Here is an 18,794-nt window from a genome sequence, read left to right on the forward strand (position 1 = left end):
CAGCGTAGGCCATGTAGTCCCAGAAACGTGGCGGGTGCCAGAGGCCCAGAGCAGGTGGTCTGCCAGTGCGCAGCCCTAGAAGGATGGAGGCCCGTTGGGCGCTGGTGGGGCACTGGCCGCCCACTGCAGGGTGGTGGGCAGGGTCCTCTCCCCTCATTCCACCAGCCTTCCCACCAGTCTAGTCCACACAATGCAGGCTGGCTGCCCAGGTGTAACTGTTTCGGGAGCCCCAGGACCTCCAGATGCAGGGCCTGAGACCTAAACACGGGGAGACACCGAGACGCCTGAGGGGGTGGGGCTGGGCAGGGAAACGGAGGCAGAAGCGCATGCCTAGGAGGGGGGAAGCTGTGACTCTTTCACTCTCTGAGCCTCAGTTTCCTCATCTGTGAGAAGAGAGGGCAAAGGGGTGAGGTGGGGTCAGGGAGCGGGGAGTGGCTCTATCAGCCTTCCCAGGCCGAGACCCGAGCTTCTCCCCAGCTCCTCCCTCCCACCACTTGAACGCCTGGCGTATGGGCCGCCCTCACCACCCCAGTGCTCGCTGTGTGACTTCAGGCATCACCGCTTCCCACCTGCCTCGCTGAGTCACTTGAATGCCACACATCTTGACCCAGCACCCACTATGTATGTGCTAGGCATGGGGCTGGGCCCTGGGGGTGCAGCAGGCAGCAAGCCAGGCTCCTCCGAGACAGCATGCAGTGCGAGGCCTGGGGGACAGGAGGCCCGGGGCCCCGGGAGTCAGGAGGCGCGCCCGGCAGGCAGGTCCAGGGCGTGTGAAGGGATGGTGCATTGCTCGTCCTGGGGCAGAGGGCCTCACTGGACAGGTCAGAAAGTGGACTTTGCAGTTCAAACTGTGGCTCGGCCACTCTCGGTTCTGAGCCAGAGCAAGATGTTTCCTCTCAGTGTCCCCTCGGTGGCCCCATCACAGGGCGGGCATGCCCCAACCCCCACCCCGGGATTGGTGCAGGTGTTCCTGGGGCCCTTCATGCTTCGGGTTCATTTGATGGCTGAGCTTACCTTCGGCTTGAACGAATGGCACTAAAACAGAAACAACAGCAGGGCAAGGGGGTGTGCACATCAACGACACGGCGTTCAGCACCCGGGGCGTTCCGTCCACTTGAATGGGTTGTCTGCATTGTGTCGGATGTGCAGTCCTTGCCTGCCTGTTCACTTTGTTATCCCAGAACCCGTTTCTGTGTTATCGCCGAGGCTTCATGACCATCATTTCAACAATGACAGAAACTCCACTAACGGGTATGAGAATGTCCTTGTCCGTTCTCATTTTGTTCATCATCTATAGCACTCTGGATTTTGTTCACTGCTTATAATTAACGCCGAAGCAAACTCCTTTCCATGCTTTTCCTCTTTAGATAATCTTCTTGGGTTATATTTCCAAGGATTGGGATTAAGGTGAAAGGGCACTATTGAACATAAGGCTCTTTGCACATGGAGCCAAATCGTGTACAATTCAGAGGGACCATGACAATATGCAGCCCCACCCAGCAGGGTTTAAAGGGCTGCTCCAACTCGCCAGGCAGCACTGGGTGTTTTCATCAGCCTTGTTCATTTACTGGGTATAAAGTGGACGCCCACTGGAGTCATACCATGCACATGTCTGTTCTCACACACAGGGCCCTGCGGCCCAGCAAGGCAGAGAGGGGACGGGAAAGTGCTCTTCAGAGGGCGCGGGCGGAGCAACCAGTCCGCCAGCCACCCAGTCTGTGGGGGCGCTCGGTGCAGAGTCCGTCCATGCTGGCCCCAGACTCCCGGGCCCACTCACCTCACCACGCAGGCTCTGTCCACAGAAGCACAGACTGGGGGGGCTTACTGGTGATTTCAAGGATTTTCAAGGGAAATTGTGACAATAAATAATTTTCCCATCATCATTTCCCATCATGGCTTTTTTTAAAACAATTGTGGTAAAATACACATTACATAAACTTTAGCATCTTAGCCATGCTTAAATGTCCCGTTCAGTGGCATTAAGTGCACTCACATTGTGGTGCAGCCGTCACCACTGTCCATCTTCAGAATTCTTTTGATCTTGTAAAACTGAAACTCTGTCCCCATTAAATAATAATTCCCCATTCTCTCCTCCCCCAGCCCCCAGCAGCCACCGTTCTACTTTCTATCTCTCTGTATCTGACTCCTCTAGGGACTTCCTGTAAGTGGAATAATACAGTATTTGTCCTTTTGTCACTGGCCAATTTCACTTAGTGTAATGTCCTCAGAGTTCATCCATGTCATGGCATGTGTTGGAATTTCCTTCCTTTTCAAGGCTGAATAATATTCCATTGTGGGGATGGACCACAGTTTGCTTATTCGTTCATCCATCGCTGGACACTGGGTTGCTTCTTCGTCACTGGCATTTAAAAACTATCCCCATCCAAACAATGGAACACTGTGAGGCAGTTAAAAAGTAAAAAGAATGAACAAGCTCTATCCTGCCAGGGAAAGCTCTCCAAAATGAGTTGTTAGGGAAAAGAACACAAGAGAATGTGTACAATGAGCTACGTTTTTCGTGTAATAAAGACCGAAAAGAGGGAATATGTATTTATATTTTCTTGTCCTTGCTTAAAGAAGCTCTGGAAAGATAGATAAGAAACTAACAAAAGCAGTTTACTTCTGGGAGGGGCATCCGGAGGCTGGGGGCCTCCATCTCCACGTGGCTGCTCTCACACCCCAGTGTGTGATGCCGCTCCACCCGCACTCTCCCTGGTCCCCCACTTGGTCGCTCACCACTGTGCCTCCAGGACCCACAGCCTGGCTCCTGCCACCTGAGCACACACTCCCACAATCACGCCATTTGCCCCCAGCTCTGCTGAGCCTTTGTGCACGCTGGCCCCCACCTGGCAAGTCTCTCTGCAGGCGCCTTCTGCCCTCTCCTGAGCTCAGACACACACACACCCTGCCCTCTCTGTGCTTCAGGCAGGCTGGAGCCCCTGCTAGAGGGAGGAAGAGGCTGGCTTGCACTCCCTGGAGGTCCTCATGCAGAGGCCAGCGGTGGGCCCCCGCCACCCTGTCTGCACCAGCACACCTGGGAGGAAAATAAAGTTGTGCTGTCCCTAGGGCCAGGACTGTCCGGACTGCCATCTAGACTGATTCCTGAGCCCTGCCCCGGCTGTAACTCAGTCCCCGCACCCTGCACACTTACAGCCTTGGGACGGCCCTCCACGGGGCTCCCTCTGATCCCCAGTGTCAGCTCTGATTCTCCATGTCCATCTGTCTCTACTCTCAGGGCCAGGTCACCCGTGTCAGGGTCTGCCATGAGGGCAGCAGGGGCGAGGTGAGCAGGGCAATGGGGAGGCAGACCCTCAGAAGTCCCTGTGGTAAGCCCACAGGACTCCATGGTTAAGAATGTGGGGGCAACTTGAATGTCCGGCAAAGGGGATGGTCAAACAGTCCCAGGCTTGGCCAGGCCTGGCTGCTGTGAAGGCCCTGGCAGGCTTTGTTCAGGAAGACTGGCCTATCGGGTCCGTAGAAGAGCCTGGGAGAGGCTGCACTGCACATGCGTGGATGGGCTCCTGCCGTAGGCCAGGCCCTTGATACAGTGCCAGGTCAGAGCACATGCCCCGACCCCTGCCCAGAGGAGGTTTGGATAGAGAAATCCCTGCACGACCATCGCGGGTGGCCTTTCTCTGACCAGGCACCAACAGCAGAGCCCCAACACTCACAGTGCTGACAAGAGCCTCAGCCGTGTCCAGATGGAGGGAGGAGTGAAGATGGCAGGGAGCCTTCTTGCAGGAGGGCACAGCTGGCTGAGTCAGCCAGTCCTAACCACAAAGAGCCTGGGATGCCAGAATACAGAGGGCAGCCATTTGGCTGCACCTGAGAGTAAACCCAAATTAAACAGGCTCATGTAATCAAGAATTCCACAGACTGGCTGCCGGCACAGCAGGATCCAGGGCCTCACACGCCAACCTCAGGAACCTGCCCACTTTCCTGGTCCCTTATGGGGACAAGATGTTTCCAACAGGGCCATTCTACCAGCTCAGGGGTCCCAGGGGAAAGAGTTTCCAGGCACCACAGAAGTTCTGGGATTGCCCCTGAGCTCTCCAGTTTGTATCAGGCCCATCTCTGATCCAATCTTTGTGGCCAGGGGCAGGGGGACTATGCTGACTGTCCAGGCCTTGTCAAAAACAACCTTCATTGGGGGTGGGGGTGGACACTGAAAAGAGTCACTCCCTAAACGGCTTGGACTGAGAGTGAAGGAGAGATGGTTCCCAGAGGATGCTGTGCTGTGGGGTGGAGGTCCCTGGCAGCCCTCCCAGGAAGTGATCACTGGCCTCAGGTGGGCACAGATGTGCTTGTGGGAGGCAGGGTCTGCCCAGCCAGGAGCCCAGGGGACCAGCAGGCCCCAGCTCAGGTGTGCCCCAAATGCTGCTTGCCGTTGTAGGCAGACATGCCGCGGACACTGAGCGCCTCCGACATGGTCACCCGCAGCAGCCTCAGCCCCCCGCCCACTGAGCCCACAGACGGTGAGCAGGCTGGGCAGCCTCTCCTGGATGGAGCTCCATCCTCAGCCTCCCTGGACACCCTGATCCAGTACCTGGTGCCCACAGCCGATTACTACCCTGAGGTGAGCGACCCAGTTGAAAGCAGGGGCGGCACATTGGGCAGCCGTGGAGAAGGCAACAGGGCTGGGGCTGGTCTGGGGCCTAGGGGATGGGGTAGGCTGGGAGGCATGCCCCCCATGCCCTTGTGAATACATGCTGCCTTTCTCTCTGTCCCCTTAGAAAGCCTACATCTTCACCTTCCTGCTGAGCTCCCGCCTCTTCATCGAGCCGCAGGAGCTCCTGGCCCGGGTCTGCCACCTGTGCATTGAGCAGCAGCAGCTGGACAAGCCGGTGCTGGACAAGGTGAGGGGCAGGCAAAGCAGGGGGCCTCTGAGTGTACCAGCACTCCCCTGACATGCCCTCGGGCATCAGCCTCTTGGAGAGGCAGTGATTGTGCCATTCTCCTGAAGGAGCCCACGGGGGTTTCTGACTTCTCTGAGGCCCAGAGCCAGAGGGACAGAGTCAGAATCTTTAATGCAGGTGCCATTATCCAGTGCCCTATGGGAGCCCTTGAGCTCACACCAAGCCCAGACCCGGGCCCACAGAGCCCCATCAGTAGGACCCCTGCCATCTGGATGGCCCTGCAGCATATGCCAGGCTCCCTGCCCCCAGCACCCTGCATTCCACCCTTCCCTCCCCTGGGGGTCCGCTGATGGCCCAGCCTCCTGTGGTTCCCCATATCCTTTCCTCTGTCCCTGACCAGGTGCCTCAGGCTGCACCTGTCTATTTATACATGTGTGGGTCAGGCTCCACTGTTACAGTGACAGAAACCCAACTTCAGCTGGCCCAAGCAAAGGGACTTTACTGGCTCATGTAACTGCAGAGTCTCAAGTACCACCTCCTTAGAACGTGGTCCTTCTCCTCCAGCCCTCCACTCCGTTCAGCCTCCTTCTCGGGCGCTCGCCGCACAGTGACAGGTGGCCTCACTGCTCCGGCTCTCAGCCCACCTTCACAATCCCTAGAAAGAGCGCCCACCCTTGGTAGGGTCCAGGGAAAGACCCGATCTCATTGGCTTAGGCCATAAGCCCTTCTGTGAGCCTGTCACCGCACCTGATGTGGGTGTGCGTGCTCTGATTGGCTGGCACTGATCTGGGCCCACTCCCGGAGCTGGGGTGGTGTCAGCTGCCCCTGAACCCCCGGCTGGGAGTGAGGGAGAAAAGGCAAACTGAGGTGCTGTCACCACGGAAAGGAGGACGAGATGCCAGGCAGCAAAAACAGATGACCCCTCCCCAAGTGTGCCTGCCCTCTCTGCTCCCTGTGGTCTGCCCCATCCCCACGACCCGTCCCTGTCGCCTGGCACAGAGAAGTCATGAGGCCTGTACCCGCCTTGGCCACTGCCACCCAGTGGCTCAGACCTGGGCACAGAACAAGCAGGGAGTGGCAGAGGTGGTGGCTGAGGTGGCCCCCCTCGCGATCACCCCTCACCCACCGTGGATGCCCCTCACTTGCCTTGCAGGCTCAGGTCCGGAGGTTTGGCCCCAAACTGCTCCAATTGTTGACCGAGTGGATGGAGACCTTCCCACGGGACTTCCAGGAGGAGTCGACCATCAGGCACCTGAAGGATGTGGTGGGCCGCATTGCCCCCTGTGATGAGGTGGGTGAGCATCCTTCACCTGTCTGTACCCTGACAGCAGGCTGGCCCCTTAGGGGCGTTGTCTTCCCACCTGCACACTGTACCTCCTCTCAAATCAACCCCTTTCTGCCCCATCAGGGAATTGGGCACTGCAGACCTGGCAGGCAACTCAGGCCTCGGGTCCAGGCCAGGGCTCTTGACCTCTCTCCTATCTTGCTCTCATCCAGGGCATCAGATGGTGGGCGAGGGAAGATCCCCTCACGGGACCTTGTGGTCACATGGTCAGGCTGTTGGTCTGTGGCCCGTTAGGCCAGCCTGGCAGAGCCCTCGTCCTGGGCCTAGTGCCACGGAGGCCTCCCCCTCCTGCCCCTGCACCACATCCAGGGCGGGGCTGGCAGTCAGGACTCCTGGACCAGGTCCCTCCAGTCAGGGACAGAAAAAGGCTCTGCAGGATGAACCAAAATAACAGCAACAGTGGGAATAGCGGCCACTTGCTGTCTGGGCAGGTTGACTGGCGATCCTCTCGGCCTCCAGGGGTAAGCTGTAAACCCTGCAGGGCTGGGCAGAGGAGGAGAGAGTGCCCCCTGCAGCTAAAACCACACTTCAGGGTAAATGGCCCTTGCACTCCAGTGGCTTGCGAGGCAGTCGGTGTACCTGGGTACCCGGTGTACCTCTGCGCCCCCAACCCTGCCTGGCTCTCCCAGCTGTGCTACACTGGGGAAGGCACTTAAAGGTCTCCAAGCCTCACTTCCCTAATGGAGGAAAGCAGGACAAAAATTCCCACCCCAGGATTATGGTGAGAATACAGAGAAGGGCCCTGTGAAGGGGACAGAGGTCTCCTGGCACCTTTAGAAGGGGCAGGTTTATTGGCCACTCCAGAATGATGCTGTGGCCAGCACTGATGCTGCTTTATCTGGAAGGAGAGAACAGTGCAGGGAGTGCATGTCAGCAGCCCTGGGAGGAGGCTGAATGTGGCAAGCTAGCAGCTAGTAATGTGCCCCAGAGTGCGTCTGGACATGGCAGAGCCGGCTGCACGTGGAGCACAGGGGAACTGCTAAGGCAGGCTGGACTATGGAAGCTCTAAAGCAGAGGGCTAACTGAGGCTCAGAGAGGGAGGCCCTGCCCCGGGGTCACTTCACAGAGCAGGCAAGTAAGCTAGCTGTTCTGAGGGCTCAGTGAGATGAGGGTCCTCTCCTCCTCCCTCTGCATCCCGATTCATCTGGGGATCATGTCACTTGGCTTAGGATGCAGCAGGGAACAGGGTCAGGGAAGGCTCCAGGATTGGACGGATCAGGATGGAGAGGTAGAAGCAGGGAAGGGAGATGCTTGCTGACTGGCTGGATAGACAATTGGCTACTTTGACGGATGAGTAGAGGCGGGAAGACAGATGTTTGAGTAGTTGGGTAGGTAGGTGAATTTATGGGACAAGTGGATGAGGAAAGACTGATGGAAAGAAGGGAGGGGGAAAGGTAGGAATGGTGGATAGGTAGGTGGGTGGATGGATGACTAGAGGGATGGGAGGGTAGGTGTATGGGTGTGTGTGGGTGTCAGTGGGTGGCTGAGAACATGGATGGGAAGGTGAGTGGATGGGTGAATAAGGATGGATGTACAGATGAGTGGGTAGGAGATACATGGCTGATGGATGGATGGATGAGTGGGCAGATGGGTGAGCAGGTGGATGGATAGTTGGGTGGGTGGATGGATGGATGGATGGATGGGTGGAGTAAAGGGTACATAAGGGGGGAAGAGCCCCGTCTCCTGCTTTCTCCCTCTTCCCAGGAGGCCTTCAGCTGCCTGAGGTCTAAGCCAAGATGGGATTACCCACCCTTATCAGGCCTGCCTCTGCCACTGGGGGAGCCATTTCAGAGGCAGACCCTGCCCTTCTGGCTGCACTGGTGGAGGATGGGTGTAAGTCCTGGGCTGGTTTCCTCCAGAAGCGGAGCCTCCTCACCAGCTCCCAAGAAGCTGTCAGGGCTGTGCTGGGAAATCTTTTCTAACCACCTAGTGGACGAAAATAAGGTACAACGGAGCCCTGTGAATGGAGAATGGTCATCCCCCAGGCGTGGGTTTTCAGAGCAGAAAAAAGTCATTCAGAACATTTCCTGCTCCTTCTCTTGGGATCCAGTTAGGTGTGCTGAGCAGTGTGGGCTGGAACCAGAGTTCCCCGGCTCCGCCCCACCCACCCTGGCCTGGGACGGGGGTTCTCCCACGTGTCTTTGTGCTCCTCAAGCTGCCCTTCTGCGGAAAGCACCTGCTGCAAGGGGGATGTCCTCCAGGGCTGGCCTGCCCTGAACGCTGTAGGTGGTCTGCGGCACCTCCCAGCTCAGGCCGGGGCTCAGCTCAGAGGGGAGCTGGGAGCCACAGGCCAGACTGACAAAGCAGGGCCTCAGGACTCAGAGCATGAGCCAGATGCAGGCTTGGAAACCATAGCTGTGTGACCTTGGGCAAGGTGCTTCGTGTCTCTGAGCTTCAGTTCATTCAACAGTCAAATGGAGACGACAACGGTCCCCACCACGCAGGTTTGCAGCAGAGTCCCTGAAGTCACCTGAGCTCTTATTTCAGCACCTGGGAAATGCAAGCTATGATGAGGGTCCAATTCTTTCCAAAATTCAGGCATATTGGGATTATTTTTAACTTTCATGGAACTTTTGTCATGGAACATTTCAAATATACACAAACAGAGAAGAGCAGCCATGAATTCATGTGAACCCTCAGCTGGCTTCAACAATTATCAGCATTTTGCCAAACTTGTTTCTTCTATGCCTTCATGCACGTCCCCCTCCCTCCAAATTATTTTTAAACAAATCATAGACATTATATCTTTTGCTCCAAAAATATTTCAGCATTTTCTTGTAAGGATTCTCACACAGGCATAGAATCAAATGACATAAAGTGCTGGGCACAAGGCAGTGAGATGAGCACGAGTGTTTTCAGAGCTGTGTATCTTTGGGCAAGTTACTTAACCTCTCTGAGTTTTAAATTCCTTTCTAAAGAGGGAGGATGATAATCCCTGCCTCATAGGGCTGTGAGGAGAACAATAAGCTCAGGGATGTGGAGGCGACAGCACAGGGCCAGGGTCAAGTGGGCCTCCCCATCAGTGCAGCCATGACAGGTGACACCTGTGCCTCCTCCTGTGCCCTCTGCCATTTCCTGGAAGGTTCACATCCTCACTGTCCTCCCCACCACCTCTCAGTAGCTGGGAACAGAAGGCTGGAAGGAGTGAGGAGGCCCTTCTCCATGACTGTGGGTTCTGGAGACCCGTGGAAACCTTTCCAGCACAGAGCTGCTGCAGCCAGACGCTGCTCCGGACCACCTGTGCCGGGCAGGGGAGCCTGCCTTGGAGGGGCTCCTGGTAGGTTAGACTCAGCAGTTTCAGCTCAGGGAAGCTAGTCCCGAGGCTGACGGAGGCTGGGGGAGCCCAGAGAAGGCCCAGAGGTCGCAGCTGTGGTGAGGGAGACAGGACAAGAGGACAGAAATGCTCTGGCCACACCCACTGGGCCGGCGGAGCAGGCTGACACCAGGCAGCCCTCCTGGGACTGATCTTACTTTCCCACCCATGTGACTGTCTGCTGGACCGACCCCACTGCCTCGGAGGCCTCCCCCGAGGGCACAGGTGGCGGACAGCTGACAAAGAGAACAAACTGGGCTCCGGGTTCAGAGCTCCGACTCATGCAGAGCTGCTGAGCCCACTGGACGTCGGCCCTGGGCTGCTCCGAAGGAAGTTTGCAAGAACTTCAGAGAACAGGGGTCTGTGCTTGTCCGGCCAGAGCCAGGGACTCTAACCACGACATGCCCGGTTCCAGAGAACCCGGAGACACCTGGAGAGCTGCGGCTGCCGCCCTTGGACAACCTCTGTACTGGCGCCGGGTCTGTGCACACAGGAGGCGGCCCGGGGAAAGGGACGAGAACACAGCCCAGGCCCTGTCCCCCAGGCACGCAGGCACGCTGACCGGGGTGCTGCGCCATGCCAGGCATGCCCTGTGCTCCGTAACGTGGGCTCCTGGCAGGGACAAGGGACGCCTCGACGGCCTCAGGGGGGCTCTGGGTCTGCTCAGACTCACTGAGGAGCTCTCCGGGCCTCCGCCCACAGTGTGCAGAAGTCAGCGAGAATGTGAGAGGAGGTCAGGGGAAGGGCAACACTGTCCCCAGCCTCAGAGGACGAGCAGAACATTCAGGAAAGACCAACAGCTAAGCTGGAGGTTGACCCACTGGAAGACTTCTAAATGATTTAGAAAACAGGCAACGGCAATTCTTTGGGGTGAATATTGGTTCAACAGAAACAAGTCCTGCTAAATTATCTGAGTATTTTTTAAGTAGCGTAAGCGCATGGTTTTGTCAAACCGTAGGCACAGGCACCCTGGACGTCAGGAGGGCCCCGCAGTCCACCCTGGAGAGGCTGACTGACCCAAGGCAGGTGCAGGCCACGTTCGTCCAGTCAGCAAATGCGGGCACCTCCTATGAGCCAGGCACCGCCCTTCATGCTGGCGATGAGCAAAGAGCGACCCGGTGTTGTCTTCACGGAGCCAGCAGTCCCACGAGGGGATACAGGAAGAGGGTCGTCCTCCGGCGTGGCGCGGGCAGGGGCTGCGAGGGAAGGGCCCAGCACTCTGAGCTCCAGAGATGAGAAGAGCATGCCAAGAGGGAGAAGGCTGCCGAGTAGGGGTAGAAAAGGGGTCCAAGGATGGAGGAGGGGCCTGCGTCTGGAGCACAGGGAAGGGGGGCAAGGGCCACGTGGAGGCCACTGAGCGTGGCCAGAGCTGACCTCAGGTCCTCCAAGCCATGCGGGGCTTTCGTCTCTGCAAAAGCATGGAGGCATTTTAAGGTCAGACGTGCATTCTGAACAGACTGCTCTGGCCGCAGAGGGCAGTGGAGAGAGGCCAGCGTGCGCGTGGGGGGCCCCCGCAGCCGCCAGGGAGATTACAATGGCCTGGACCATGGAGCCCATGGTGGGAGACGAAGCATGGAATCAAAAGAAAGCAAAATCAGGAGGGCTGGTGGCAGCCTGGGGATGGATCCGGGCCGTGCACCTGACGGTCGTGCTCCAGCCACCGAGACCAGGGTGTGGGCAGAGGACGCGGCTCTGGGTGAGGAGAGCCCCAGGCAGATCGGGGTGACCCCAGGCCACGTGGCACATGCAAACTGGGCCTTGTCCACACACGAACACCAAATAACACCCTGGACATGAGCCAGCGAGCCAGGAATGAGAAGAATGGACGAGGCCAGGAGGAACTCCACGTGCAGCCACAGCAGCAGCCAGGCCTGTGAACAGCCCCGCGTAGGAGGAACAGGGGGCTGAGGCCGAGGCCAGGGCAGCTGCAGCCTGAGAGACGGCCCCTGGCTTTCTGGACAGGAGGTGCTGGGGAGGCAGCAAGAGCAGCCCGGAGGCTGAGGGAAGTGGAGCCGTTGCGGTGGGGGAGGAGCGAGTGGGAGATGAGGGGTGTGATAGCCAGTGTAAGCCCCTGAGACACCACTGGCTGGGAGAAGGAGAGAGACGGGTGGCGCAGGGGGCTCACAGGTGGCAGACTGTCGCTGGGGCTGGCTCACGCTCCCACACACAAAGGCGGGGGAGGGGGGCAGCAGGCTGGCAGCACAGAGCGGGAGGGCTGCTCCTTCCGCAGCACCAGAGGGCCCTGGGAGCTGGCGTTAGGGGTCGGCTAGGCAGCCTCCTGTCCTGTTCCCTGTGTCGTGATGGCTCCACCACAGTCGACGGGGCCACTGCACAGAGAAGCACTTCCATAAGGGGCTGGCGAAGCCACCACCACACCAGCACTCTGGGCTCTAACAGTGCTGGACTCAGTGGCCCCTTGAGCCCCAGCAGGGACTTGAGGGACCGTCAAGACCCCCAGGCACACTGGGCCCAGCAAGCCAGATGAAGTGCCGCTGGGCTTGTGTTTTCCATCTGAAACTGCCTGGTCGTCCTGATGGCCCACCACCAGGTCTCCTCCCAGCCCCTGAGCCAGGCCGGCGGGGGCCCACCCATCTGCAGGGGGCCAGGCCCTGATGCCCACTGCCACCCCCACATCGGCTCCTGGGCTCGTGGGCTCGAATCCACCCAGGGGGGCCCTTTGCTGCTGACCTGGGGGCTCATTCTGCGGGTCACTGCCCCACCCCTTGGGAATATGCAGATGGCTTGCTTACTGAACCCAGCTGGTCTGATGGCGCCTTCCTTAGAAATAGGGGTCTCTGAGGGGGAAAAAATCAGCTTCCCCATGGGGGTGGGAGGGTGGGCGCCCTCGAGGGTGGGGTGGTGGCCTTCACCCCTGCACAGCCCATGGCGGCCCAAAGCAGGGGCCCAGCCATCTGCGTGAAGGTGAGGGGCTCTGTCAGCACGGCTGCCGTGGGCACACGCCCACTGCATGCGTGGCTCTAACAGCACAGAGATGGCAACACAGACTCCCTGCCCAGGCCAGGCTGTCATTCTCCTGGGGGTGTAAACAAACCGTAGGCAGGAGGGACCCCCATTAAAGCAAAGGCCAGTTACCCAGGGCAGAGCCCGTTCCACATCTCCTCTGTCCCTTCTTGCCCCTGGCAGTGCCCACTCTGCTTGCTGCCCAGACAGCAGGGGTGGCTTTGGACCCTGGTCACCCTCCCTGGCCGAGTTCCTCTCAGCTCCCACTGGTAACCCTGCAGCCTCCTCCCCAGCCAGCCTCAACTGTGGCCCCTGACCTGCCCTGGACTGGGTCCTGCTTCAGGTGGGGCAGCCCATCCCTGCCAGCCCGGGGCCTGACCCCTCAGATGGGAGAGAGGCAGAGATGGGTGTTGGGCCTGAGCGCCCCTCTCTCCACCCCTCTAGGCATACAGAAAGAGGATGCAGCAGCTCCTGCAGGCTTTGCACCAGAAGCTGGTGGCCCTGGGCCAGGGGCCGGAAGGAGTGCTGGGTGCCGACAAGCCCATCTCCTACAGGACCAAGCTGCCAGCCTCCATCCATAGGGAGCTCCTCAGCGTCTGCAGTGACCCCTACATGCTGGCCCAGCAGCTGACCCACGTGGAGCTGGTGAGCAGGCCGACGCTGCCCTCCGCCCAGATCAGAGCCAGGAACAACTGAGAACAGCTGACACCCTTGGCCCCATCCGGCCCCCGGCTTGTCTCAGCATAACCCAGGGCCTGAGCCTGTCACAGCAGGGCCAGCCGGGCACCTCCAGAGGGCCCTGGACGCTGGAGCAGCCTCTCACCACTCCCGGGGCAAGCAACAGGAGGGCTGGAGGTGCCAGCCCTGCCCAACTTTGACCCTGGCAGGCCTGAGACGCAAAGACTGGGACAGAGGAACTGGGTTCAAATCCTCGCTCCAACTCCCCTGCTGTGTGACCCTCCCAGGGCTGCTGCCTTCCTCACCCAGGCCTCAGCCTCCCCCACCGACCCCCCCCCATGACTCACACAGACATGCTGTGCCCACCCAGCTTTCCAGAGAAGCCAAACACGCCTTCCTGCTTGCGAAGGGGACGCCCTGGCCCAGCCTCCAGGGCGTTAGTTTCCTTGCAGATGCGGAGGTCAAGGGCAGAGAGGAGGCTGGGGAGTGGGTTTCTTTTAAACCTCCACATTTATGGTGCCCTTGCTGCCTTCCAGGCACTATACCCCACACCGCCCTGCCATGTAAGTACTATTATTATTCCCTTTTCACAAATGAGGAAACTAAGGCCCAGAGAGTTTAAGTGATTTGCCAGAAGTCACACAGCAGAAGAGCCAGAGCCAGGATTCAGTTCTCAGCCAGACCCCATGCTCTTAGCCATCAGGCCTCCCGCCGAGGAAGCAGGTCATCAGTTACCCCATTTCAAGCCTGGTTTCCCAGGTATCGCACCCCACAAGCACTCCCTATAGGACATTGCCCACTGGCCCCATGAATTACAGCAGCCCCGGGGCGTGGGAAAGAGGGGCTGCCTCCTTCAGGGACGGTGCTGAGCTCTGTGACAACCCAGAACAGGGTCGTGGAGCCCCAGTGAGAAGGGAGGTGCCCACTGGGAGGCAGGGTGCCCACAGGAGCACCTTGCCAGGCCCCCAGGGGCACCCCCTCCCATACCCTCCCCCTGACCTGACTCCTCTTCTCCTTCCCGGTGCAGGAACGGCTGCGACACATCGGGCCTGAGGAGTTTGTCCAGCCTTTTGTGAACAAAGACCCTCTGGCCGGCACAAAGGTAGAAGGTCCTTGGATGGGCTGTCCCAGCAGTGATCCCCACCCACTGCCCTGCGGGGAGCTCGCGAGCATCAGCTAGGCGAGCTTCAGGGGCCCAGAACGGGCCATGGGCTTGAAGAGGCGCGTCCACTCCGCCCGTGCCCCTCCAGCTCGCCCTGGCTGGAGTCCCGAGGAAGCCTGGGAGGGCAGCACGCGCCCAGCCGGTCACCCACCCAGCGAGGGCGGAGGGGTGGCGGGGAGCTGAGGGAGGGAGGAGGGTGCCCGGCGCTCCGGCCACGCGCGCCCTCCCCGGGCATTCCGGTGGGCGTCGGGCCCTCCAGTGGCCACTCAGGGAAGCGCCGGCTGGAGCGCGCAGCCCCCGGAGGGTCAGGGCGCGCTCTTGCCTCGGGTGAGTGCTGTGGCCCTGGGGCCAGGCGCTCGGCCGCCTCCGCACGTCCATTTCAGAGTCCGCCCCTCCACTCTCAGAGCCCAACCACCAGGGTGCCTGGTGCTTCTCAATGGGTTAAATCCTAGCAGAAAGTGGAAACGTGTCTTCTGCCCTGGCGCCTAGTAGAAGAAGTGCAAACTGAATACGCCATGGCTTTTTCACTGCTCACAGGAGCAAAGATACACTGTGACTCTGAGCAAAGATTAAACACTGTGAGTGCCGAGGGAAAGGGATGCTCTCATACGCGGCTGGTGGGGGTGACACTGGCACAGCCGCATTGGAGGGCAGAGTGGCAACAGCATCAACGCTTGAAGTGTGCACTCTGGACCTCAACTTTCCACACCTAATACTTTATCCTACAGATATGCACACCCATGTACACAAAGATGTACACACAAACGTATTTGGGATATACAGTGTTTTATGGCCAAAGGCTGGAAGCAAATTATTTTATCATCCATGGGGACTGGACTAAAAATTATAACACATCCGTACACAGCCAGCCCTAGGGCTCTAGTGGTTAAGATTCGTACTCTCAGCGCCACCTCTGGGTTTGTTTCCCCGCAGAAGTTGTCCGACACTGTGGCAGCTGCATGTCGCTGTGATGCTGAAAGCTCTGCCACGGGGATTTCAAATTCCAGCAGGGTGACCCATGGTGGACAGGCTTCAGTGGAGCTTCCCGGTTAAAACAGACTAGGAAGAAGGATGGGGCCGCCTACTTTCAAAAATACTGGCATGAAAACCCTGTGAATGGCAGCGGAGCACTGTCTGGTACAAGCTGGAAGGGGAGAGGATGGTGCAGAAAGACAGGCAGGATTCCGCGCTGCTGTCCACACGGCGCTAGGAGTTGGAATTGAATTAAAGGCAATAACGAAAATCCATGCAGGGAATGCTATGCAACTCTTAAAAAGAATAAGAATGACTGTAAGTGTGGAATAATCACCAAGATCCTTTGTCAAGAAAAAATTAGAGTGAAAAGCAGTAACAAAGCATATGTGACCATTTGTGTGACAACAACAGAAGGGTGCGTGTGTGATCCGGATGTGCTTCAAATGCGTGTCGCCGCCTCCAGGAACAGCCACCGCTTGGAGCCCAGCGCGGGCCGCGGTGGGAAGGCAATTTTGCTGCTCATAGCGGGTTGTTTGCTCTTGTTTTGTTTTGCTTTTTTGGCCATTTCCAAATATTTGTTATTTTTTATTGTAAAGGACATCAAGACTGCACGCGGCATTTACTCACCCGCTCTCCTGGAGGTGGACGTTTGTGTCGTTCCCAGCCTTTCGCTGTTGTGGATGTTGCTGCCATGGGCCTTCTTACACGTCTCCTGCTGCACACGGGTGCATAGCTTTCTAGGGCGTCGGTTCTCAGATGTTTCAGTCCCAGGATGCCTTTCCGCTCTTGAAAACTACGGTTGACCCCAAAGAACCTTTGGTTTTGTGGATTATATCTGCCGATACTTATCTTATTAGCCATTTACTTATCCCAAAATGACAATATCTCATTACATGTTAATATAAGTAACGTATTTTATGAAAAATAACTATATTTTCCAAAATTAAAAAAAAGTGCTGAGAAGAGTGACATTGTTTTACAGTATTTTTGTAAATCTCTTTAATGGCAGACAACAGAAAACAGCCGGATTCTCTTGCCTGCGTCTGCGTTGTCTCCTAACCTGCATTGTTCTGGTGGAAAATCCAACTTCACGCAAATACGTAGTTGGAAAAGGGGGCAGTATTTACAGCCTTTTCAGGGGGTTGTGAATATTCTCCTTTGCTACTATGCTGAAACTGAGCAAGTGGTAGTTTTTTGAGATCAATTGCTATTTGCAATCTGAAAATAAGCCAGTGGACGTTCTGTTAATTCGAGCCCACTGGTCCGTCTTGCAGCTCGAAGGGATTTCTTGCCCAGGCGTGACTTTGTAACATCGTCTGTTGGTCGTTTGGGAAATATGAGTTCACTGAACCAAGAAGTTCTTAGGAATGTTGGCACGCTTCATTACATGATATTTGTAAATCACATTCATTAATATCACTACTGATCTCAACCCAAAAAAGTCCTTAAATATTAGGAAGCTGTCAAGGTACTGAGGCGGATACATGTTCGACAAGTTTCCAATTTTCTCTTAAAAATGTGAATTTTATCATTGGCAACATATACTATCACTTGTTTTCCTTGAAGTGACAGGCTCATTTTGTTCGTTTTCGAGACAATATCAGTCAAATAGTGAAGTCTGGAAACCGTAGGTGGTCAGTCCTTCCGTCAGGTGGGAACGGTGTCTGTGGGGAAGCGGTCGTTCGGCTCCCGCGGCGCTCGCTCCGGGCCTTCCCTCTGGACCCCATCAGACCGCGGGCGGCAGAAGGCGTCCAGGTGGTCTCCTTTCGTCATGTAGAACACGCCAAAGACGTGTACTCAAGGGCTGAGATTTCATAAAAGTGAGAAGCTTTGCCTCCTCGAGGACGTTCTCAACTCACACTCGCTTTTGTCCTTTACTGTGAGTGTGTGGCAGTGACAGACGCAGTGACCACTGGAGTGGCCTGGGGCCTCTGCCTTGATTCCGGCTGAAGTGGCAGCAGTTTTTTGCACCATTCTTTTCCACATCAGCGCAAATGTCAACACCGAGAAAGGGCAGTAACACTGTGTAAACATGGAAGTTGCTTTGTCCTTGTGGACCTCTGAAGGGGTCCCAGGGCCCCCAGGAGTCCATGGACAGCTCTGAGCTCTGTTGCCCTAGGCTTACCTTGGAGGGGCTCGCTGCGTGCATCCCAGGCTGGGCACGTGGCTGCGCCGTTCACACTCCCAGCAGAGAGCTGTCCTTGCTCCACGTCCTCACAGACACTGGAGATTGTCAGACTTTCTCATTTTTGTTAAACAGTTAAATGGAGCATCTTTTCTTGTGTTTTGGACATTCTTGTTTTCTCTTCTATGAAATGTCTGTCCCTGATTTTTGTCCAGTTTTTTATTGATGATTTGTCTTTTTCTTAGGGATTTTTAAGAGTTTCTGTGAGGTTTTTTTTAATATGTACTAGTTAATTATCCTTTGTCAGTTAAACAGACTGCAAATTTTCTTCTCCTGGTTGGTTGCTTTCATTCTCACTACTATGTTTTTTGATGAACAGGTGTTCTTAATTTTCTTCTTATGAAGAACTTTATCATTATTTTTGCTTTCATATTTTGAAGCTATGTTATTTGGTGCAAACAAATTTAGACTTGTGACACATTCCTGATCAATTGGACCTCTTATCATTGTGCCAGTATCCTTTAAACTCTCCCAGTGCTTTCTGCCTTAGAGTCGTTTTTTTGCCCTAAAGTCTATTTTGTCTAATAGTAATTTAGTTAGGTGATATTTATCATATGTATTTTTCTATTTTTTCACTTGTATCCTTGGGCTTGGGGTGTGTCTCTCAAAAATAGCAAGAGGCTGGATTTTTTTCATTGCAGTGCATGTAATTGCTGATCTCTGTGGATCTGTTTTTACTCTCTTCTTTTGTACTTTTCAATTATGTTTCTCATCTTTTCTGTTTCCTTTTTTCCCTTTACTTCTTGTGGATTCTTTTAAATTATGGTACATTTATACAGTGGAATATTCTATATCGATTTAAAAAATTATATTTCCAAATGATAGTTTATGGCACATGGAAAGGTTCATGTGGAAAAATATGGACCTATATCTACAGTTACATACAGATAGATGGATACATAGAGACATACAGTTGATTCTTGTGGTTCACAGAAGTTACAGCCTGTGGTCGTCGTGAGCACTGAATTAGTGAGCACAGAGCCACCGTTTCTGTGGAAACGCAGAGGCAGGCTCCTGTGAGCCTCTCATCACAAAGTTTTCATCAACCAGTCGGTATATAACCTGTGTATGTGTGTTTCTGTCTAAAGATACCTTATTTAATGCACTTTGTTGATTCAGTAACATTGGGCTCATGCCTACAGCACTGCCACTCATGTCTGGACGAAGCCTTAGCATGTTCTCTCCTTCGGGCCCATCACAGCCTTCACGGGCTTAGGGAAGCGACACAGGGCGGAGGCACTGTGGTTGGGGGCCACTTTAAGTGGTGAAATATCCATGACACTAAATAGACCGCAAAAAGGACACTTGTTTACAGTGTT

The 18,794-nt window shown here is 56.0% G+C and overlaps 1 protein-coding gene across 2 annotated transcripts in view; it reads left to right on the forward strand.

Annotated features, from left to right (window-relative positions):
• Nucleotides 1-18,794, forward strand: part of RASGEF1C (RasGEF domain family member 1C) — a 72,633-nt gene that overhangs the window by 36,425 nt on the left and 17,414 nt on the right. For both annotated transcript variants that reach the window (XM_044777520.2, XM_070516904.1), the window contains exons 2-6: nucleotides 4,394-4,576; nucleotides 4,734-4,856; nucleotides 6,010-6,147; nucleotides 12,920-13,120; nucleotides 14,181-14,255. In XM_044777520.2, the coding sequence (XP_044633455.1) occupies nucleotides 4,400-4,576; nucleotides 4,734-4,856; nucleotides 6,010-6,147; nucleotides 12,920-13,120; nucleotides 14,181-14,255 (714 nt within the window). In that variant the 5' untranslated portion in view covers nucleotides 4,394-4,399. The remainder of the gene's footprint in view (nucleotides 1-4,393; nucleotides 4,577-4,733; nucleotides 4,857-6,009; nucleotides 6,148-12,919; nucleotides 13,121-14,180; nucleotides 14,256-18,794) is intronic.

This window comes from Equus asinus, chromosome 9, assembly GCF_041296235.1.
Source record: "Equus asinus isolate D_3611 breed Donkey chromosome 9, EquAss-T2T_v2, whole genome shotgun sequence".
NCBI lineage: Eukaryota > Metazoa > Chordata > Mammalia > Perissodactyla > Equidae > Equus > Equus asinus.